The following is a 19,503-nucleotide window of genomic DNA, read 5'->3' as shown; positions in this document are numbered from 1 at the left end:
GCAGGCTTTGGGGTGTAACCAGTCGTATTCATTTCTCGTTTGTTAACATCCATTTCAAAAGCCTTCAAAGTGTTGATCAAATCGGTCGAAGTGACAAGATTTGGATTGTTGAGGAAATCCCTTTTGATCATCATGCCCTTCAAGCTCCATTCCTTTGTAAGTGAGTCCAAAAGCTTCTTTATGGCTGCACGGTTAGTGATAGGATTTCCTGCCTTCTTCATCTTGGTCATCATATTTCAAAAGTGACTGATATGATCGGAAAGGCTTTCTCCACGAATTCCACAAAACATGTCGTATTGTTTCTGCACCATGTTTCTTTTGCTCTCAATTAGCTCTTCATTTCCCTCGTAATATTCGATCAAAGCGAGCCAGAGTTCATTTGCAGTTCTGTATTCTTCAAACATGTTACAGTCATCAGTTGACAAAGCCATGGTTAAGGCAGCATGTGCACGACGGTCGCGTTGGATTAGGGCTTTGTCTTCATCAGTGTAGGTTGTGGGGTCGTTGTTATTGACTATCACATCTCCTCGAACCACCATTGGAACGTGGAGTCCAGCGGTGACAGAAAGCCGTAGATTGTAGTCAGTGTATTCGAAGAATGATTGGATACGAGTCTTCCAAGTACTGAAATCGTCTGCTCCTTTCAACTTTGGTGGGCTTGTGGTAGTTCCGATCTCAAGTTCAGCTTGAGCAATTGGACTCAGCTGATTCAAAGACATTTTGAAGAGATTTTGACTTAAGAATGCTGATCAGAAGCTAATTTCGCTGAGTAACCAAAAGAAAAACAAGTTCACCGATGACAGACTTAACTTCATTGATGACCAAACTAGAAACACTGAGGGGCTGTTTGGTAGCCTCTTAATGAGCATTCAGATGCTACCTCTTAATGGTTTAAAACCTCTGAATGAATAAGAGGTAACCTCAAGTCTGAATGGTTAAGAGGTAACCTCTGAATTGTAAATCATCACATGTCACATTCTTCTACCTTATCATTGGTAAAATTCTTAATGGTTCCACTAAGAGGTAGCCTCTTAATGACCATTCAGAGGCTACCAAACAGCCCCTGAGACACCGTTGACTTCGCTGCTATCTTCGCTGATGATGTAATTTCGCCGGCAAAAGAGAAACCTGCACTAGCGAAAATATCTAATTCCGCTGAGACAAACAACAAGAACGTTAGTTTGGCTAAATCCGCCGATCACCGTTATAAAAACACTGTGGTTCTTTATCACTGTCCTCGAAGTCGCCTTCGATAAATTCGCTAAAAGGGTCAATGACACTATTTCGCCGGTAATTAACAATTTCGCTCGTGTTTGATCTGCGAATTTGTTAATTATGCGATATTCAAGTTAAATTTGTTGTATTCAAATTAAATCCGTTGTATTCAAACTAAATCCGGTGCATTCAAACTAAATCCGCTGCATTCTAACTAAATCCGCTGTATTCAAACTAAATCCGCTGCATTCAAACTAAATCCGTTGCATTCAAAATTATCTACGCTGACCAGAAGGTTTAACACGAACTAAAACCCTCTAATCACCCAAAAACGACTCAAAAACCATGTTTCTTTGCATCAAAATGTCCAAAATGACTCCCTAATCACTGATTAACAACAACCTATCAATTAAACACACCAAATCAATCCATTTTAAGACCAAAAATTTGAAAAACTTGAAACTTTTGAAAAACCTTCAAAACTTTGAAAAATCTTAACAAAAACACAACAACCAAGAGCTCTGATACCAAATGATAGTCCCGTAACGATCCGGTTTCAGTCTCCGTTCGGTGAAAATAGTGAGATGGGTTATTCGAGCCAAGAACAAATGATAATCGACAAGAAAGATAAAAACTTTAATGATTGAACAAGGAAAGTTTCATTAGTTTGATAAAAGAGATACAAAGATAATGATCCACCCCGGGTGAGCTCCCCCGGGGTGGTGGCTCACAAATGCATACCTCACAAGTGAGGTTTAGTAATCTATATATAGCCCCTTGAGCCTTGTTTTCCAAGCAAGCCGCCTCTTGCTTGGAAAACCTACTAAAGTCACTAAAATATCCGACTATTACAAATAAAGACGCCACATAATATAAACAATAAAATCGCCAACTAAAGTCGTCTTAATTGATAACATCATTCTCTAATTTGACCCAACACTCTCAGTTTCTGACGTATATATCTCTGGCGCGGGTATGACCTCGTCGTCTGATGCGACTGCCTTCGGGTTGCGGGCATCCGACAACCCATTCTCTGAGGATAACATGTGCCTGCAACGTTGTAATCCTAACATATGTACGTATAGTAACCACTAACACCCAATATATGTAAACAAGGCAGTTTATCATGTAATCATGTATTCGCATTTATCCTTCATGAAACTTTCTATCTTTCCCAGTCTCCCAGATTAAACCACCTAGTCTCCCAGACTAGACCACCTAGTCTCCCAGACTAGACCACCCAGTTTCTCAGACTGAACCACCCAGTCTCTCAGACTGAACCACCTAGTAATCGTGCATTGTGTTTCTTGTCTTTTTATTTTGTAAAAATGTTTGTTTCCCTGGATCTGGGTGTTTCGTGTATGCAATGAAAACATTTTGTAAAAATATTTTCGTGAGAGCCCTATTAATTGTAGTCTAGACTCGAGAAGGAATCCTAGTTCGCTACAATCGTAGCTCTGATACCAAACTGTCACACCCTGACTTTTGCGGAAGCGTGTTTTGGTGTGACTTGCTTAATATCATTGCATTCAACTATAACAAACATCTATATGATAAAACCATGATGTCATCCATAAATTAAGTTTCGAAATATTACAATCGTCATTGATTAACCACAACCCAGAACCTTAATTTCTAGTACATAACAATCCAAGTTTTAAGTTTCAAATCTGGACATAACAAAAGACACTAACAAACTAGGTTTCGAGCCATGTATCTTACCCAAAATAATATACATAACCCAAACCCTACGACTTTGGATGACACCTTTTATTATTAGAGACGTGACTTGTAAGCTTCAACGCCCGCCAGATCCATACTTAATTTCCTGAAATACATGTAGTTTGAAAACATCAACAAAAGTTGAGCAAGTTCATGTGTTTTGTATGTGTGCGCGAACATCCTTGAAAACATTTGTAAGTATGTATGTATGTACTTTGTAAATTGGTATGAAGCAACAAGGAAACAGATCAATTAATGTGTAGCTAATACATTAATATACGTGACATGGTGCAGGAAGGCTCAAACCTAGCAAATTTTGTCTCCGGCAGTAAGACATAGTCACCACATGGTCCACTCGACGGACTCATGGTGGGGCTCGCTACACCCAAATAGATCTATCACTCATGTCCCTCGGTCCTACTACGAGGATTAATGGTCTTAAGAGTGCGCCTACCCATTCACATGATCTAGCAGTATTTTCCTTAGCTAACAATACCATTTGTAATTGTTTGTAAACATTTTGTAACATGTACTTCACCACCGAAGTTATAAAACCGAAAACAGTTAGAATAAAAGGGGGAACATGTTCTTCGAATCCGCCTGTAACTCAAAGTTTCCTCTGGTGTACACGACTACCTACAATGTACTAATGTCTATTAGACGAATGGGCCGTGCCTTGACTTAGTGTTAATGTCTTTGAGTTACGTTTCTTCGTATCTTCGATATTATTCCCAATTATAATTATTTGTTAAAATAATAAATATTTTAACTTGAATTATATTTATTAAATTTGGAATAATTGTTAAAACAATATATTTTGACCTAATACTTCCCAAGTATTTATACTTGTATATCCTTCCCAATGATGGGTGTATTTGTATTCGTATTCTTATACTTGTATATTTTTGCCATGTATTAGTGTCGTATTCCGGTGTGTATTTATACGTATGAGAATACGTGTTTTTATTGTATTCATTAAGTATTCATATACTTAATTTCGTATTAATTTTCTGGAACAATATCCTTAATAAGAGTCCACCAATATATATTTCCAAAACATACATTGTAATAAATATTATTTAGAAAAAATATTTATACTTTTTCTTTTGGCAAAAATATTTGTATTTTCTCATAAGTTTCAAAAATAATATATTTTCATGTCTAACTTGGAAAATATATATAAACTCATTTTTCTCCAAAAATGATATATTCCATATTTATTTGAGAAAATATATTTTTCACCCCAAAAATATTGTATTTCATGTTTGTTTAAGAAAATATATATTTCTTAAAAATAATATATCTTCTAAAAATGTCAAGAAAAATATATATTCACACTTGCCAAAAATAATATATTTCTCCTTTGTTAAAAATATGATATATTCTTGTAGTAATTGTAAAAATCATATTTTCGTTTCCTTGGTATCCAAGATATTATTTACCAAAATATATTTGTAAATAAATTTTCCGGAATATTTTTTATGTTATATTCCTTAGTTCGGTTTCACCAATATTTTGTGTGAAATGTGTATATGTATTCCTTGGAATTTTGGTAATATTTTGGATTGTAATTCTTGGTATTTTGATGTGTTATATTATTTCATGTCCTAAAATAATATAACTAATACACAAAATATACAAATAATAACACACATGGTGTATTCTAAATATATATTTCCTAAATACATACTTAGTCACTTTTATTTATAAAAACCAACCTCCAATATTTATATTTTTGTAACCAAAAATCATGGCAAAGTTTTTGTAACAATTTGTGGTTTGAAATACACTTGTAAGTGTATGTTAATAAATATTTTTCTAAGTGTTTAGATTTTTAGAAAATTTTGTCATAGTTTCCCCTAAAAATGGAGGTTTCCATGCTTTCAAGCATATCATTTTCTTTTGTAAAAATCAACACAATCAATCCACAATCAATAATAAACAACCTTTGCTTACCAACTTTGCCAAAAACAAGTATAATCTACTACTTTATGAACTTGAAATTTCACAAAAATTTGTAGTAACTTACTAGTGTTATTAGTAAGTCTTGTTATCCTTCAAAGTGTGATTAATTTTTTAAAAACTTCGTTTTTAAGGAATATGGATCTTCACAACTTATAATCATATTTTCAAAAATGTTTCTTCATGAATCTTTCTTGTTACGCATATGTTTCTACACCTTATTAACCACCAAAAACAAGGTTTGTTTATGTAAGAACCAAGATTTAGAAAAACTTATATTTTTAACTTGGTTTCTTTAGAAATCTTCCGTAAATCTTTAGATCTACAAGTATTATTACTCACTTTGATCATTATTTTTCAAGAAAGCATGTTGTTCTTTCAAGTTCATGCTTTATGTGTGGATGATCTATCATCCTACAACATTTTCATTCTCACATCTTGCTAGATTATGTTTTTAATCATGATCTAGCAAGATCATATGATGATCAACATCATTTCACAAGCAACCAACAATCATCAAGCACAACAACTCATATTCATCAAGATTTCTTATGTATTCAAGCTTATTTTCAAGTTCTTTTCTTGTGATTCTTAGTGTTCTTCATGATTAACTTTATGTAACATCTTTTAACCACTTAAAATAGACGTAAAATGGAAAGATCAAGGTTCTTACCACTAGCTCAAGGCTAGGGACGATCAAGTGAAGAAATTAAGTGGATAAAAGCAAATAAGAGAGGTCCTTGAACTTCCGAAAGCTCCTAGCTCCTTTATGTGACCTCTAACACCCTTGTATGTGAGTGGAATGCATGTAACTTGATTGATGAATGGTGATGATGGTGGTTATGGTTTTGGCCGAAGGTAAGCAAGGGAGAGGGAGAAAGAAGTGTGTTTTGGTGTGTGAGGTTATGAGAAGTTAGAACTTAATGTGTTATATTTATAACCATTTTCTAGTTTTATCTTATGTATAATATGTTTAGTAAAGCAAGAACAAGATTTAGTTTAATAATCTTATAAAATCTTGAGGTGGGCCATATGTTGGCCGTCCATGGGGGGGGGGTATGTAGGCTAGGTTCTAACTAAGTTGGTTACATTATGTTTAAAAATCAAGTATTAGTTAGAAGGTTTAGTTTCTCGATATTTTAGGAGGTGTTATGATGTTCAGGGACCATAACTAGCTTGGTAATGTTAAAACAATACTTCTAGTGTAAATTTTGTGTTTCGGGTAGTGTCTGGTTGTTCGGTTGGTTACTGGTTTGTTAAGGTGCTAAACTTTGCAGTTTAGTGTGCTTTATGTACCTTTTTATGACAGTTTTGATTCCTGACACTTAGGAAAGCATTCAGGACCATTTAAGCATATTTCTGCATGCTATTATGTTGTTTAAATGCTGAATTTTGTTGAATTCTGCAGAATTCTGCAGTTTATGTGAGTTTTAGGCGCTTTCCGGCACTTAAACTATCACTAAGAAGGCAGTTTTATGATCCTTACTTTCCTACACACTATACTAGTGTAAGACTTGGTTTCTGGCTCATTTTGTATCTTAATACCATGTCTGTCTATTCACTGAACTCCGTCAGCATTTCTCTGATTTATCTGATAACTGTGTTAGCTGTGTTTCGTGCATCATTTCAATCAATAATGTTTGCATGCAATAATGTTATGTCATTTGCAATATATGATCCACATGTATGTATAGTAACAATAATCAGAAAGCAATTCAAGTCATAAATTGTAACTCAGCACAGTCATTAATCATTGATCATTGTCTAATTAATTGTACGGATGTATGCAAATTTGACAGTTGTCACATTTAGCCCCTCTGTTTAAAAAAAATTTCCTTTTATTGGTTAACTTTATTTATATGCATGTTGGTCCCTTTATTTTAACTTTGGCAGTGTACATGTTTAGCCCCTCTCCTTTTATTCCTTTTAGTACTTGATCGTGGTTTTTTGTATTTTACTTTTAAACCTCCAATTTCGCTAATATACGTGTTTAGCCCCTCTGTTAAAAAAAACTTTTTTTTATTTGTTAACTAATAGTGTACATGTTTAGTACCGCTACCTTTATTCTTTTTAGTATTTCATCTTTTAGTTTTTTCCTCTTGCTACCATGACGAACCAAACTGAGGGAATAGTGGTCGTTTGCTATTGGTGGACAACCGCTAATACTCCTGGACTTAAATAAAATTACTCTACAATTTCTAAACTGACATATTTTTTTATCTGTGTCTCGATGTAATTTTAATTGAGATCGTGTTATGAATAATATGTACAAGTAATCGAAACACATACGTGAATATTATCAAACTGGCTTACCGCCTCACAATGCAAGCCTGGCATACATAACTAGAGGTGCACAAATCGGTTTATTTTAATAACTGGTTATACCGGATAATTTGACTTTCTATTAGTTAACCCGCAAACCTTTTATCTGAAAACAAAACAAGCTCCTAAAAAGAAGCGAAGAGGAAAAAGGGGAATTGACTTGTGGACGATAAAGAAATGTAAAATATTGGTGACCACAATCAATCATATTCTGCTGATTTGCATATATAAATAAATAAATCCCACAATTCCAAATTTGTCTCACCAGCAGCCAAAATCGCCGGCCCCTTACGTTTGTCGTACTAAAGATTCTCGAGCATGCCCTCTTTGGAATTGTTCGTCAGCAATGACGAACCCATCGCTAATCATTGTTTCATATCCCTACTTAATGCGAATTTGAGATCACTCTGGTGGCTTATGTGCAAACGGTCACATAACTGTTTGCTCTGTAAGTCAACTCATTTCATCGTAAGTTTATAGCAATTATCTTAAATCACAAACAATCCTTAGGTTTATTATGGTTTCAAACTGTAAATTTACTTTGCCACAAAAGGTTACTTTTGAGTTATATAATCTGCTTGAATGATTGTTTTAAAGTTTTTTTTTTTTTTTTTTTTTTTTGGTAAAATTTACACTTTGAGGGTCCTTACATGACAAAATCCAGACTATTACACTCTTTAATAATGATCAACTAAATCTTTGTTTCAGGTGGGGAATTCAGTGACACAATTCACTTCTGAGCAGCCATAGTCATGGGTCTAGAGCCATTGGCTTGGTTTTGCCGGCCCCAAGAAAACGGCATTTGGGCAAAGACAACAGCTAGTACTCTTGGTGCATATACGCCATGTGGCATTGAATCTGTTGTGGGTGATATATCAAATGTGGTTTTGATGGGCTTGTGCTTATATAGAATATGGCTTATCATGAAAGACTTTAGACTCAAGAGGTTTTGCTTACGCTCAAAGTACTATAATTATATGTTGGCCATTTTAGCAGGCTATTGTGCCGCGGAGTCCTTGTGCAGATTACTTTTCAATGTTTCCATGTTTGACTTTAGTTCACAAAGTAGCCTTGCTCCATTTGAGGTATATATTTCATTCTTGTTGTACTAGTGACACTTACACAGTGCCAAAGTCAGAAAAATATAAAGTCAACATGGTCAAAGTTACTAACACGTCATCATTATGACTGGTAACTATATATCAAACAAACAAAAAAAAAAAAAAGATAAAGGTAGTAGGGATTGTTTGTGATGTTTAGTACTATGGCTTCATGCAGGTAGTTTCACTTATGATTGAGACCCTATGTTGGAGCTCTTTGGTGATCATGACACTTTTGGAAACTAAAGTGTATGTGAGAGAGTTTCGTTGGTATGTCCGATTTGGTGTACTTTACGTCTTGGTTGGGGATATTGTCAAACTTAGTGTCATTCTTTCGGTAAAGGATCTATACCCAAGGTTGGTTGGTTGGTATATACTTATTTTCTTGTTCCAAGTCTAAATTCATATTTAGTTTTAAACTGTCATTCATTACCTGTTTAAGCAGTAACTGTTGTGGATAATAACTTTATTATTACAGAGTACATTACTGTTTTTACATGTGCTTGTGAAGTTAATTATTAAAAAACAAGTTAGAAGGATGTAACGATGATGATGATGATGATGCGAATTGAAACTCCAAATAGAAGCATACCATTCATTAAGTAGCTTTCATGTATTTGATATGGGTTCTTCATTTATTCAATTTGTTAGATCACAAATGCTAGGGGTGGAAAATTGGAGGGTTGGGTTGACCCAAAACAGTATTTGTCTAAATTTTTTGTATGTAGAGTGTCAAATATGATTGATGAAGTCTTTTCACTAGTACTAATCTTATTTATTAACCAAAAATGATTTGGGATGTTCTAGGCACAAAAATACACACTTTGGGTGACTTAGCCAATCTGTCTTGTTTCCTTCTTAGCCAGTCTTCTTGACTTTACCCCTTTGACTTGCTGGAAAAAACCATGATCCTAGTCAACCCAATCATAAGTAAATGAGTCAAAATTGTCACCTCTTGGCTCTAACAAATGCTATAGAATATGATGTAATATGGATAGAAGCTAAAGATTCTATGAAAGCAAACAGAAATAATGATGGGAAACAAAGAAATCTAAAACAAGGGGTACCTAGAGTTGGATATATAAAAGTGTTTTTTATAATAATAATAATAATAAATCATCCCTCCTAGTTAAATTTATCTCGTTCTCCTGGATAATGAAGGATGTGGGGACTTCTAAAGATACTCACAACTATATCTTTTTATGCAGATACGTACTCTATGTGTACATCAGTTCGTTGTTCTGTCAGGTTTGTTTTATATTTAGAGGATTTATTATTCTAAAACAGTACACGTGCAAAGTTGTTGTAATTTCTCATCTCAAGTAGGAAACAAAAAAGGAACTAGGAAAAGCATCCAAGTATAATTGTTTTTGGTGTGATGCAGGCTTTATTTGGAGTATTTCTTCTTGGTTATATACCAAATTTGGATGGCTACATGGGTCATATCCCACTTCAAACTGATCCTGATGATGACATCAAGTATGAAGTGCTTCGTGGAGGAGAACATATATGTCCAGAGAGGCGTGCTAACATATTGTCAAGTAAATAGCTTTATTATTTCTAATCTTTATCGTAGGAGTATGTATATTGAGTTGTTAAACTACTACTTACTGATAATTAATATGGTGGTAGGAATATATTTTGGATGGATGACTCCCCTTATGCAGGAGGGCTACCGAAAGCCTATAACAGAAAAAAATGTTTGGATGTTAGACACATGGGACCAGACTGAGACATTGAGTAAAAAGTTTGTGAAATCATGCAATTTAAAGATTCTAATAATTCACTCATTAGAAGGTTAACTAAAATGACCAATTGTAGGTTCCAGAAATGTTGGGCTGAAGAAGCTCAAAAGTCAAATCCATTTCTTTTACGCTGTTTGAATAACACTGTTGGAGGAAGGTACTTTGCCCATGATATGATTCATGACGAGTTATACCTTTATTTGATACTTAACTATTGGTTGTTTGTTGTTCGTTGCAGGTTCTGGTTTGGAGGCCTTTTCAAAGTAATGATTTCATTATCCTAATTAGAGGTGGCAAAAAATTGCGGGTCAGATGGGTTGGCAAAACCTATTTATCTAAATTATAATATTTTTCCAAAAATCAAATAGTGTGATTGCAAGAATTATATTATTGGAACTGTTATCTGATTTCCTGAACAGAATGATTTTAAGTGGATATATGCACTAAAAATAAAATTCCTTTTTGACCCGTTTCCTTACAAGTCTTGGGATTTTACCTGTTAAGATTATAAACATAACCTAAATGGGGTTGAAAATGTGACATCTAACCCTAGTACATCCCATTTATGCTTCAAATGTTGATTTCAGACAAGCGTTTCACTTGTAGGTAGGCAATGATCTTTCTCAGTTTGTGGGACCAGTTATATTAAGCTATCTTCTTCAGGCAAGTTCCATATTGAGAATCTATGAGTAGCAAAATGATGCATTCATTATGTGACTTATACTTGTGCATGTGTACAATTTTCTGTCAGTAGTATTTTTTTTAGCTTTTGTTGTTACTTTCTACAGAGATGAACTTATGAAGTTGCAAGGGTACATATTCTTCTATTAGTATGGATAATTCTTTGTTCATAATATGCTTGATAAAGAAACTCCCTGAGTACTCTGGGCATGTGAATTCTACAATCCTTGTATTGATGTTTGTTTTTTTAATCCACAGAGTTCGAACTTTTTACAAAGACATACATGTGATAAATACAGAAAGGGGCCTTTATCTATGTGAATCTATAAGCATGTTATCACTTTCTTCTTTTTTCCATTTAGATGCATGTGACAACACACGATGATGGTCCTTCTCATTGTAGAATGAAATTTACTAGATTATTTAGTATTCTGTAGAATGTAAAATTATAGGGAAACTTCCAGGGTGAAGTTATTGATTACTGTATGTGCTTTTACAATAGGTGTACTTGGCAGTTTGTTGTTGACATGTTTTCATTATTTTATATCTGTTTTTTTTTTTTTTTTGCAGTCTTTGCAACAAGGTGATCCTTCATGGATTGGCTACGTCTACGCCTTCTCAATATTTGTTGGTGTGGTATGTTGCAAGTTGTTCATTGGCTTTTAACTTCATATATTTAAAATAATCATGGGAGAAAGAGTGGTTGTTAGAAAAAAAAAAAAGGATGTATGAAATTTGATATCTCTGCTAACGAATATTTATTATATAAAATCCAGTCATTAGGAGTTCTTTGTGAAGCACAATACTTTCAGAATGTTGCAAGGGTTGGATTCAGGATAAGGTCAATTTTGGTAAGTTAACATTCCCTGGTGAATTGTTTTAATGATAATATTAAGTCTTGGTGATGGACTCAATAGGTTTCTGCTGTATTTCGAAAATCCTTGAGGCTAACCCATGAAGCACGAAAGAATTTCCCATCTGGGAAAACTATGAATATGATAACGACCGATGCTAATGCACTCCAGGTACAAAAACGTTGCTAGCCACCTGCTTTATTTTATTTTTCTTGCTGCTATGAAAGAATGAATGATTGCTATGTGCAGCAAGTATGCAATCAACTCCATGGCTTGTGGTCAGCTCCATTCAGAATTGTGCTTTCCATGATTCTTCTTTATCAACAATTAGGGATTGCTTCACTTGTGGGTTCTCTCGTTTTGATTCTCATGTTTCCTATACAGGTAATATCAGTTATTTAATTTGCTGAAAAGTCATCTCAGGAAATGGATTATTATATAAAAGAATTGTGGCAAGTTTGATCATGAATTTGTTGGTGGTTAACCTTATCTTTTGTACAATCTGCTGATAATAGACGATGATTGTCAGCAAAATGAGGAAATTAACCAAGGAAGGATTGCAGTACACTGACAAAAGAGTTGGACTAATGAGTGAAATTTTGGCTGCAATACAGACCGTAAAGTAAGTACGACTTTCCTTACCATAATTGTTTTGGGATTTTAGCCTGCAAAACTGTGACACTGCCTCAATTTACAGATGTTATGCATGGGAGGAAAGTTTCCAATCTAAAATTCAAACTATTAGGAAAGATGAGCTTCTATGGTTATGGAAATCACAATTTTTGGGAGCGGTGAGCACCACCATTTTACAATTATACACCAAATTTTTAGCTACGATTGCATAATAATAATAAATAAATTCAAGTCCTTAATTATATAGAGCTTATGTTGGGTATTGAGGTGTATAAACCACACAAGTTATAGATGTTTCATGGGTTTTAATTTAGAAGGTTAATTCATGTTATAAGTCTTTGTCTTTGTTGCAGTGCAACAACTTTATACTGAACAGTCTTCCGGTTCTTGTGGCGGTGATTTCATTTGGTTTTTTCACATTGCTGGGTGGAGATTTGACACCATCAAGGGCTTTCACATCACTTTCCTTATTTACAGTGCTGCGAACTCCTTTAAACACGCTTCCTAATTTAATTACTCAGGTTCTCTCTTTCATGTCACTAGAACAATGAAATAATCTTCTCAAAAGGTAGTTGTTTAGCATGGCATCTTAATTTTTCCTCATGGCTATTTGTAGGCGGTGAACGCATACATTTCATTACAGCGTTTGGAGGAACTACTTTTAGCTGAAGAGAGAATTCTATTACCCAACCCACCTCTTGAAGCAGGGCTTCCTGCAATTTCAATAAAAAATGGCTACTTTTCATGGGATCCAAACGCCCCAAAACCAACATTATCCGATATAAACATAGATATACAAGTTGGCAGCTTAGTTGCAATTGTGGGTGGTACAGGAGAAGGAAAAACGTCCCTTATTTCAGCAATGCTTGGGGAGATTCCTCCTTGGGAAAACTCAACTGCTATCATCAGAGGAACCGCTGCTTATGTCCCTCAAATTTCATGGATATTCAATGCTACAGTAAGTTCTTTTGTGCATATTCAAATTCATCTAGTCTGGGTTGAAACTGGTATTTTGCCCCAGCTTTGACCCGCAAACACTATTTTGTGCATTTGGTCTTTTATAAGCAAGAAGTGTGTACATTATGTTATCATAAACAATTTTGGTTCCGCTGATCTAAATCTTTGAATAATACGTTTTATGTATAAAAAAATAAGCTTTAGGTGGCTTTCCAACATTTGATCCTTTCACCTTTTAGCTATTGTTTTGTATTTATTTTGATAGCCCAGCCTATTTTTAGGACTCTGTGTTCTTCTGAAGTGGGATACCTTTTGCCCAATCCCCACCAATAGCTTAGCTTAGCTTGCTACTGGGTGTGATCGTTGTTGTTGTTGTTTTCATTTATTTGACCCGTTTGAGATAAAACACAACCCAAATTGACCAATTCATAAATGAGTCGAAATTTTTTTACATCTAGTCTAAACACGCAAATATCATATCAAAACTTATGTTATTTTCCATTTCCAATGGAATGTTTGCAGGTACGTGAAAACATATTATTTGGATCAAAATTTGAAGCTTCAAGATATTGGAAAACTGTACAAGTAACTGCATTGCAGCATGATCTTGACATTCTTCCAGTTAAGTGTCCCAAGAAGAGTATTCAAATTGTAATATCCTATTGTTTCTTGATGGTTATATTTGTGTTCTTTTCTCTTGCTGATTGTTAGGGTCATGATCTAACTGAGATTGGTGAAAGAGGGGTGAATATTAGTGGTGGTCAAAAGCAAAGAGTCTCAATGGCTAGAGCAGTGTACTCAAACTCAGATGTCTACATATTTGATGATCCCTTGAGTGCTCTAGATACTCATGTTGGCCGAGAGGTATATTTGGTCAAAATTCTGTTATTTACACAGTAGCCCGTCTTTTTCTGATGAGTGTCACAATCGCCCATGTATTCCTTTTTAGTTAACTTTTTGTATTTGTACCCATATAACCCTTTGAGAGATAAAAACGTAACCCAAACTGATCCATTCATAAGTAAATATGTCAAATTTTCACCTCTAGTTCTAGTATCTTATGATAATATAACCCACAGCACGTTCCATCTCCAGGTTTTTGAAAAATGTATCAAGGAAGAGTTGAGAGGGAAAACAAGAGTGCTTGTGACAAATCAGCTACATTTTCTTCCTCAAGTGGATAAAATTATTTTGGTCTCCGAAGGTATGGTTAAAGAGGAAGGAACTTTTGAAGAGCTCTCGGAAAATGGGTTGCTGTTTAAAACATTAATGGAAAAAGTGGGTGGAATGGATGATCACGTGGAAGGAAGTGAATGCGGGACTAATATCGATTATGGATCCTCAAAACAGTATGCTGATGAGGTTGTAGTAGGTGAGTCGACTGATGATCAAAGCATCACAAAAAAGAACCGTAAATCTGTTCTTATTAGGCAAGAAGATAGGCAAACCGGCATTGTTAGCTGGAAAGTATTAGCAAGGTAAGCATTAGAGCATGTATCTTCTCTCTCTTTTTTCTCTTCTACTGTCCCCTAAAATAAAACGGTGATGCCAAAGAGATCAAACTAGAATATATCTTTCTTAGATGGCTTTGTTTGGTAGTTGAGGGGGAAATTACGACCCACTTACCAGTAATTGGGTTCATCTGGGTTACGCTGAAATATTAATTCAAAGGGATATGTGTCGAAAGTTATCCATAGGTCGATACGTATACGTGTTACAACCCATTTGATTAAAGAGGTTGATCCGTCATGTGTTTAATTTATTTATTACGACCCGCGACCAACCCATTTATGACACATTTACAACTTGATTGCAACCTGTTTACAACCCCCAACCCATACTCGTTTAGATGTATTGGGTCGTTTTAAGCGTGCACGGGTTAGGGTTTGGTGTCTTTGACACAAATAAATACATGGGTTGTGTTTGGGTCCAATAATTCAACGTACCAACTTTCATTAGGGTTGAATTTTAAAGCTCCAAAATTGCTTTATATATATATATATAGAGAGAGAGAGAGAGAGAGAGAAATAAAAAATTGGGTTTAGAAAGTGGCTGTGTGTTGCTGAACTCATCAGTCTAAAAGATTACATGTTTGACCCATCATCCAACCTGCACATTTTTCCACCGTACATATTTTTCTTTCTTTGGTCCTTTATGAACCCAAACAATGATGATAAAAAGATCAACTGGAACAAGTAGGAGTGAGGACTAACATATTTTATAACTTGGAGAAAGTTAAGCAACTATTTGACATATTTGGACTATTTACTCCCTGTAACTATGTGAGAGCCAAATATATTTACAGGTATACGGATGCTTTAGGAGGCCTATGGGTTGTCCTGATATTATTCATTTGCTATATTTCAACTGAAGTGCTTCGAATATTAAGTAGCACATGGTTAAGTTACTGGACAGAACAAAGCAGTACAACAAATCGTGGGCCGGGTTTCTTTCTTATCATCTATTCCTTCTTGTCCCTTGGACAGGTATGTGGACACTGGTCAGCCAATTTTAACACGTGCATAAAATTACTCATTTTGACTCGTTACCCAACTTGCCCGTTTTTTCACTCCAATTGCTGCATGCAGGTACTGGTAACTTTTGCAAATTCTTTCTGGTTAATCACATCAAGCCTTTATGCAGCTAAAAGACTTCATGATACGATGCTGCATTCGGTTCTTAGAGCTCCAACAACATTTTTTCAAACTAACCCATTAGGACGGATGATTAATAGGTTTGCAAATGATCTTGGTGATATTGACCGTAATGTTGCTAGTATTGCTAACCAATTTCTGAATCAACTTTGGCCATTACTTTCAACTTTCGTGCTTATTGCCATTGTGAGCACAATATCTTTATGGGGCATAATGCCCCTTCTTTTCTTGTTTTACACAGCCTACCTCTACTATCAGGTTAGCATCCTTCTATCCTACCCTTTATGTTTGTTTTATTTTCCCATTAGTATAACAAGTTCAAATTCAAAAATGCTTTGCAGAGCACATCGCGGGAAGTCAAGCGTTTGGACTCGATAACCAGATCTCCTGTGTATGCACAGTTTGGCGAAGCATTGAATGGTTTATCAAGTATTCGTGCTTACAAAGCATACGATCGTATGGCCACCATTAACGGCAAATCAATGGATAATAATATCAGATTTACCCTTCTAAACTTCAGTGCCAACCGTTGGCTCACCATAAGATTGGAAACATTAGGAGGTTTAATGATTTGGTTAACCGCCACCTTTGCTGTCATGCAATTTTCAAGAACAAGTGATCAAGTAGCTTTTGCATCTACAATCGGTTTACTACTCAGTTATTCTCTAAATATCACAAATCTCATGAGTAATTGTTTGAGACAAGCAAGTAGAGCAGAAAATAGTTTTAATGCTGTTGAGCGCGTGGGCACGTATATAGATTTACCATCTGAGGCTCCATCTGTAATTGAGGAAAACCGCCCGCCACCTGGCTGGCCCTCATTGGGTCTAGTGGAATTTGAAAATGTGGGATTTCGTTATAGACCGGGTCTTCCTTCGGTTTTGCATGGTTTATCTTTTAGCATATCTCCTACTGAGAAAGTAGGAATAGTTGGAAGGACGGGTGCAGGGAAGTCTACCATGATTAATGCCTTGTTTCGGTTGGTTGAGCTTGAAAAGGGAAGAATTTTGATTGATAATTATGATATCTCGAGTTTTGGATTGACAGATTTGCGTAAAGTTCTTGGTATTATACCACAATCACCTGTTCTCTTTTCAGGTATGATTTAATTTTGAGCGTGATCCTCAATACTAGTCTATCCCATTCTTTACTTTGCATTCTCAAGTTTGAATATAATTGAAGTGATAGAAAAGAAATGGGATGGTAAAATATAACTTTGCGTGGAAAGAAAATAAGTGTAATGTTTCAATAGTAACTGGTTTGGGTTGTCCCATTAAGCTTTCCGTCTGATTACATAAACAATGTTTTTTCCATAATAGATTAGAATTCAAAAAAAGCGATCTAGGAGATTAGAAGAATTACACAATTAAGATAATATAATTTGTGTTCAGTCTGTTTAAAATCCACCAACACGTTTGGCGTTATATAAATGGGTCAGGGTTGATGTCTTTGACACAAGCACATATATGGGTCGTGTTAGGTAGGGTTCATTAATTTCAACCTGCTAACCTGACACATTTGCCACCCCTAAATACCAACCTAATTATAAGTTTGTCTCATCGTAACATTCTTCAAGCCAAAGAGATATGATTTTCTAACTGGAGATAATTATTGCCAAATAGAGGAATATGGGGAGCTTATACACCTTTATTAATAAATGTACAAAATACAAGATGTAGCCAATTTGTGTTCTTTCGAAAATAAGATAATAACTAAATTTTTTTCAAATTTACTAAACTTTCATTGCTTTCTAGGTACGGTGCGTTTTAATCTTGATCCATTTAATGAACATAGCGATCTTGAGCTTTGGGAGGCTCTTGAAAGGTCATATTTAAAAAACGCAATTGCCAGAAATCCCTTTGGTTTGGATGCTGAGGTATGACTTCATAATTTAGTCTATGATGCTTTGGTATTTAGTACTTGACATATTTGGGACAATATGAATATATATATATATGTATTTAACTGATGATCCTTTTTTTTTTTTTTTTTTTTTGTAATGAAGGTGTCTGAGGGAGGTGAGAATTTTAGCGTTGGACAAAGACAGCTGCTGAGTCTTGCAAGGGCATTACTAAGAAAATCAAAGATTCTTGTTCTTGATGAGGCAACTGCAGCAGTTGATGTCAGAACCGATGATTTAATACAAAAAACAATCAGAAAAGAATTCAAATCATGCACCATGCTCATTATTGCTCATCGACTCAACACCATCATTGACTGCAATAGAATTCTTGTGCTTGAAAGTGGTCAGGTATTTCTTGATAGTAGTAACATTGAATTCTAGGTAGCACTTGTTATTTTCCCTGTTTTTTTTTTTTTATAAATGATTGATGCAATAAATAAAAACAATGTTATCTACTAAAATAATCTTGAATCTTTGAATAAACACATTTTTATATTTTCCCTATGTGACCCATTTGAGATAACCACAACGCAAGTCAACCAATTGGGAAGCAAAAGGGTCACTTGTATTTAATACTACATTCCTTGATGCATTTTACAAAAATGTTTTGTATTCATTTCAGATTGTGGAATATGATACCCCAGAAAGACTAATATCACGTGAAGGACCGTTCTTGAAGATGGTTCAAAGTACAGGGGCTGCAAATGCTCAGTATTTACAGGATATTGTACTTGGTGGAGAAGGAATAAACAAGTTCAGTGGAGAAGAAGAGCCTACAGCACAAATTACTGTTGATATAAGCCTTGAAGATGACATTTGACAAGTTTTTTTTTTTTTTTTTTTTTTTTTGAAGAAGACAAAAATATGAAGATCATGCAAACCCATTCAAGTGAAGAAAGGAAAATTCAAAAGAATTATACAGAACATGTAGTGAAGAAAACAAATTACAAAGTGTAAAAGAATCCCACCCTTGAAGGTGGATAGATATGGTTCTAAGTATTTCTTTTGATAAAAATACTAATTGCAGGGACAATGTTGTCACACTTGTAACAACACACAACATTATAATCTTCATGCCTTTGCCTTGATGTTACTATTATCTATATTGACAACCTTGGCCTATTGTTTTAATAAATTTTACCATGGAATATTGCCTTTCTAAAACTATCAAAACATCTCATATATTAATATTGTTACATTGTAAAAAAATGATAAGTGACCTAAATGGAATAGTATGAAACTTGGTTACTATTTATTGATATTTTTTAAGTTTAACCTGAGGTAGGAGGCAATTGTTAAAGAAAAAAAACAATGGAACAACTTTATTAGAGTTTGGTCATGATTTCGCAACAGGATTGAGTTGTGACTGTTTGGTAGCAGGGCAGGGTTAGGTCCATATGGCTATTTCTAATCTCTCCCAGTCAGTGGCGGAGCTTGAGATTTCCGACTGAGGGGTCGAAAACGTATATACCTAAAAATTTTCTATACAAAAACTACATACTCTCTACTACTGAGCGAAATGTTCGGGAGTCGGTCGCCCCCTCCCGCCCCCACTATGTTGCGCCCCTGCTCCCAGTTGTGTTCATGGTGAGCACATCTCACAAGTGTTGCAAATTCATGTCACACCACCATAAGTATACCCTCATGTGAAATTTAGGTGTTTTAACTTTTAGCATCTCTATCTTTCACTAGTTCACATTTAATCCCTAAAACTTATAAAATTTATATAAAAATGTAGAATTAGTTTTTATATTT

At 34.9% G+C, this 19,503-nt stretch overlaps 1 protein-coding gene across 1 annotated transcript; it reads left to right on the top strand.

Moving 5' to 3' along the window:
* The first annotated feature begins 7,497 nt into the window (after window positions 1-7,497).
* Window positions 7,498-18,851, top strand: LOC110864025 (ABC transporter C family member 12). The gene is made up of 26 exons (XM_022113180.2): window positions 7,498-7,689; window positions 7,930-8,306; window positions 8,500-8,678; window positions 9,530-9,569; window positions 9,706-9,862; window positions 9,954-10,068; window positions 10,143-10,223; window positions 10,305-10,329; window positions 10,673-10,729; window positions 11,318-11,383; window positions 11,524-11,598; window positions 11,665-11,772; window positions 11,851-11,985; window positions 12,117-12,223; window positions 12,299-12,392; window positions 12,588-12,755; window positions 12,851-13,192; window positions 13,714-13,812; window positions 13,903-14,055; window positions 14,287-14,669; window positions 15,497-15,677; window positions 15,780-16,103; window positions 16,187-16,943; window positions 17,600-17,721; window positions 17,851-18,096; window positions 18,371-18,851. The coding sequence occupies exons 2-26, from the start codon at window positions 7,974-7,976 to the stop codon at window positions 18,566-18,568; spliced, it is 4,545 nt and encodes a 1,514-aa protein (XP_021968872.1). The 5' UTR covers window positions 7,498-7,689; window positions 7,930-7,973; the 3' UTR covers window positions 18,569-18,851.
* Window positions 18,852-19,503: the final 652 nt, after the last annotated feature.

Source organism: Helianthus annuus, chromosome 1 (genome assembly GCF_002127325.2).
Source record: "Helianthus annuus cultivar XRQ/B chromosome 1, HanXRQr2.0-SUNRISE, whole genome shotgun sequence".
Taxonomy (NCBI): domain Eukaryota; kingdom Viridiplantae; phylum Streptophyta; class Magnoliopsida; order Asterales; family Asteraceae; genus Helianthus; species Helianthus annuus.
Note: the sequence above shows the minus strand (reverse complement) of the source record. Positions and strands in the feature narration are given on the sequence as shown.

Coding starts and splice junctions, on each gene's coding strand:
- LOC110864025 (XM_022113180.2), top strand. CDS start 7,974: ATGGGTCTAGAGCCATTGGCTTGGTTTTGCCGGCCCCAAGAAAACGGC. Junction 10,224..10,304: donor AATAACACTGTTGGAGGAAG/GTACTTTGCCCA, acceptor TGTTCGTTGCAG/GTTCTGGTTTGGAGGCCTTT. Junction 12,393..12,587: donor AATCACAATTTTTGGGAGCG/GTGAGCACCACC, acceptor TCTTTGTTGCAG/TGCAACAACTTTATACTGAA.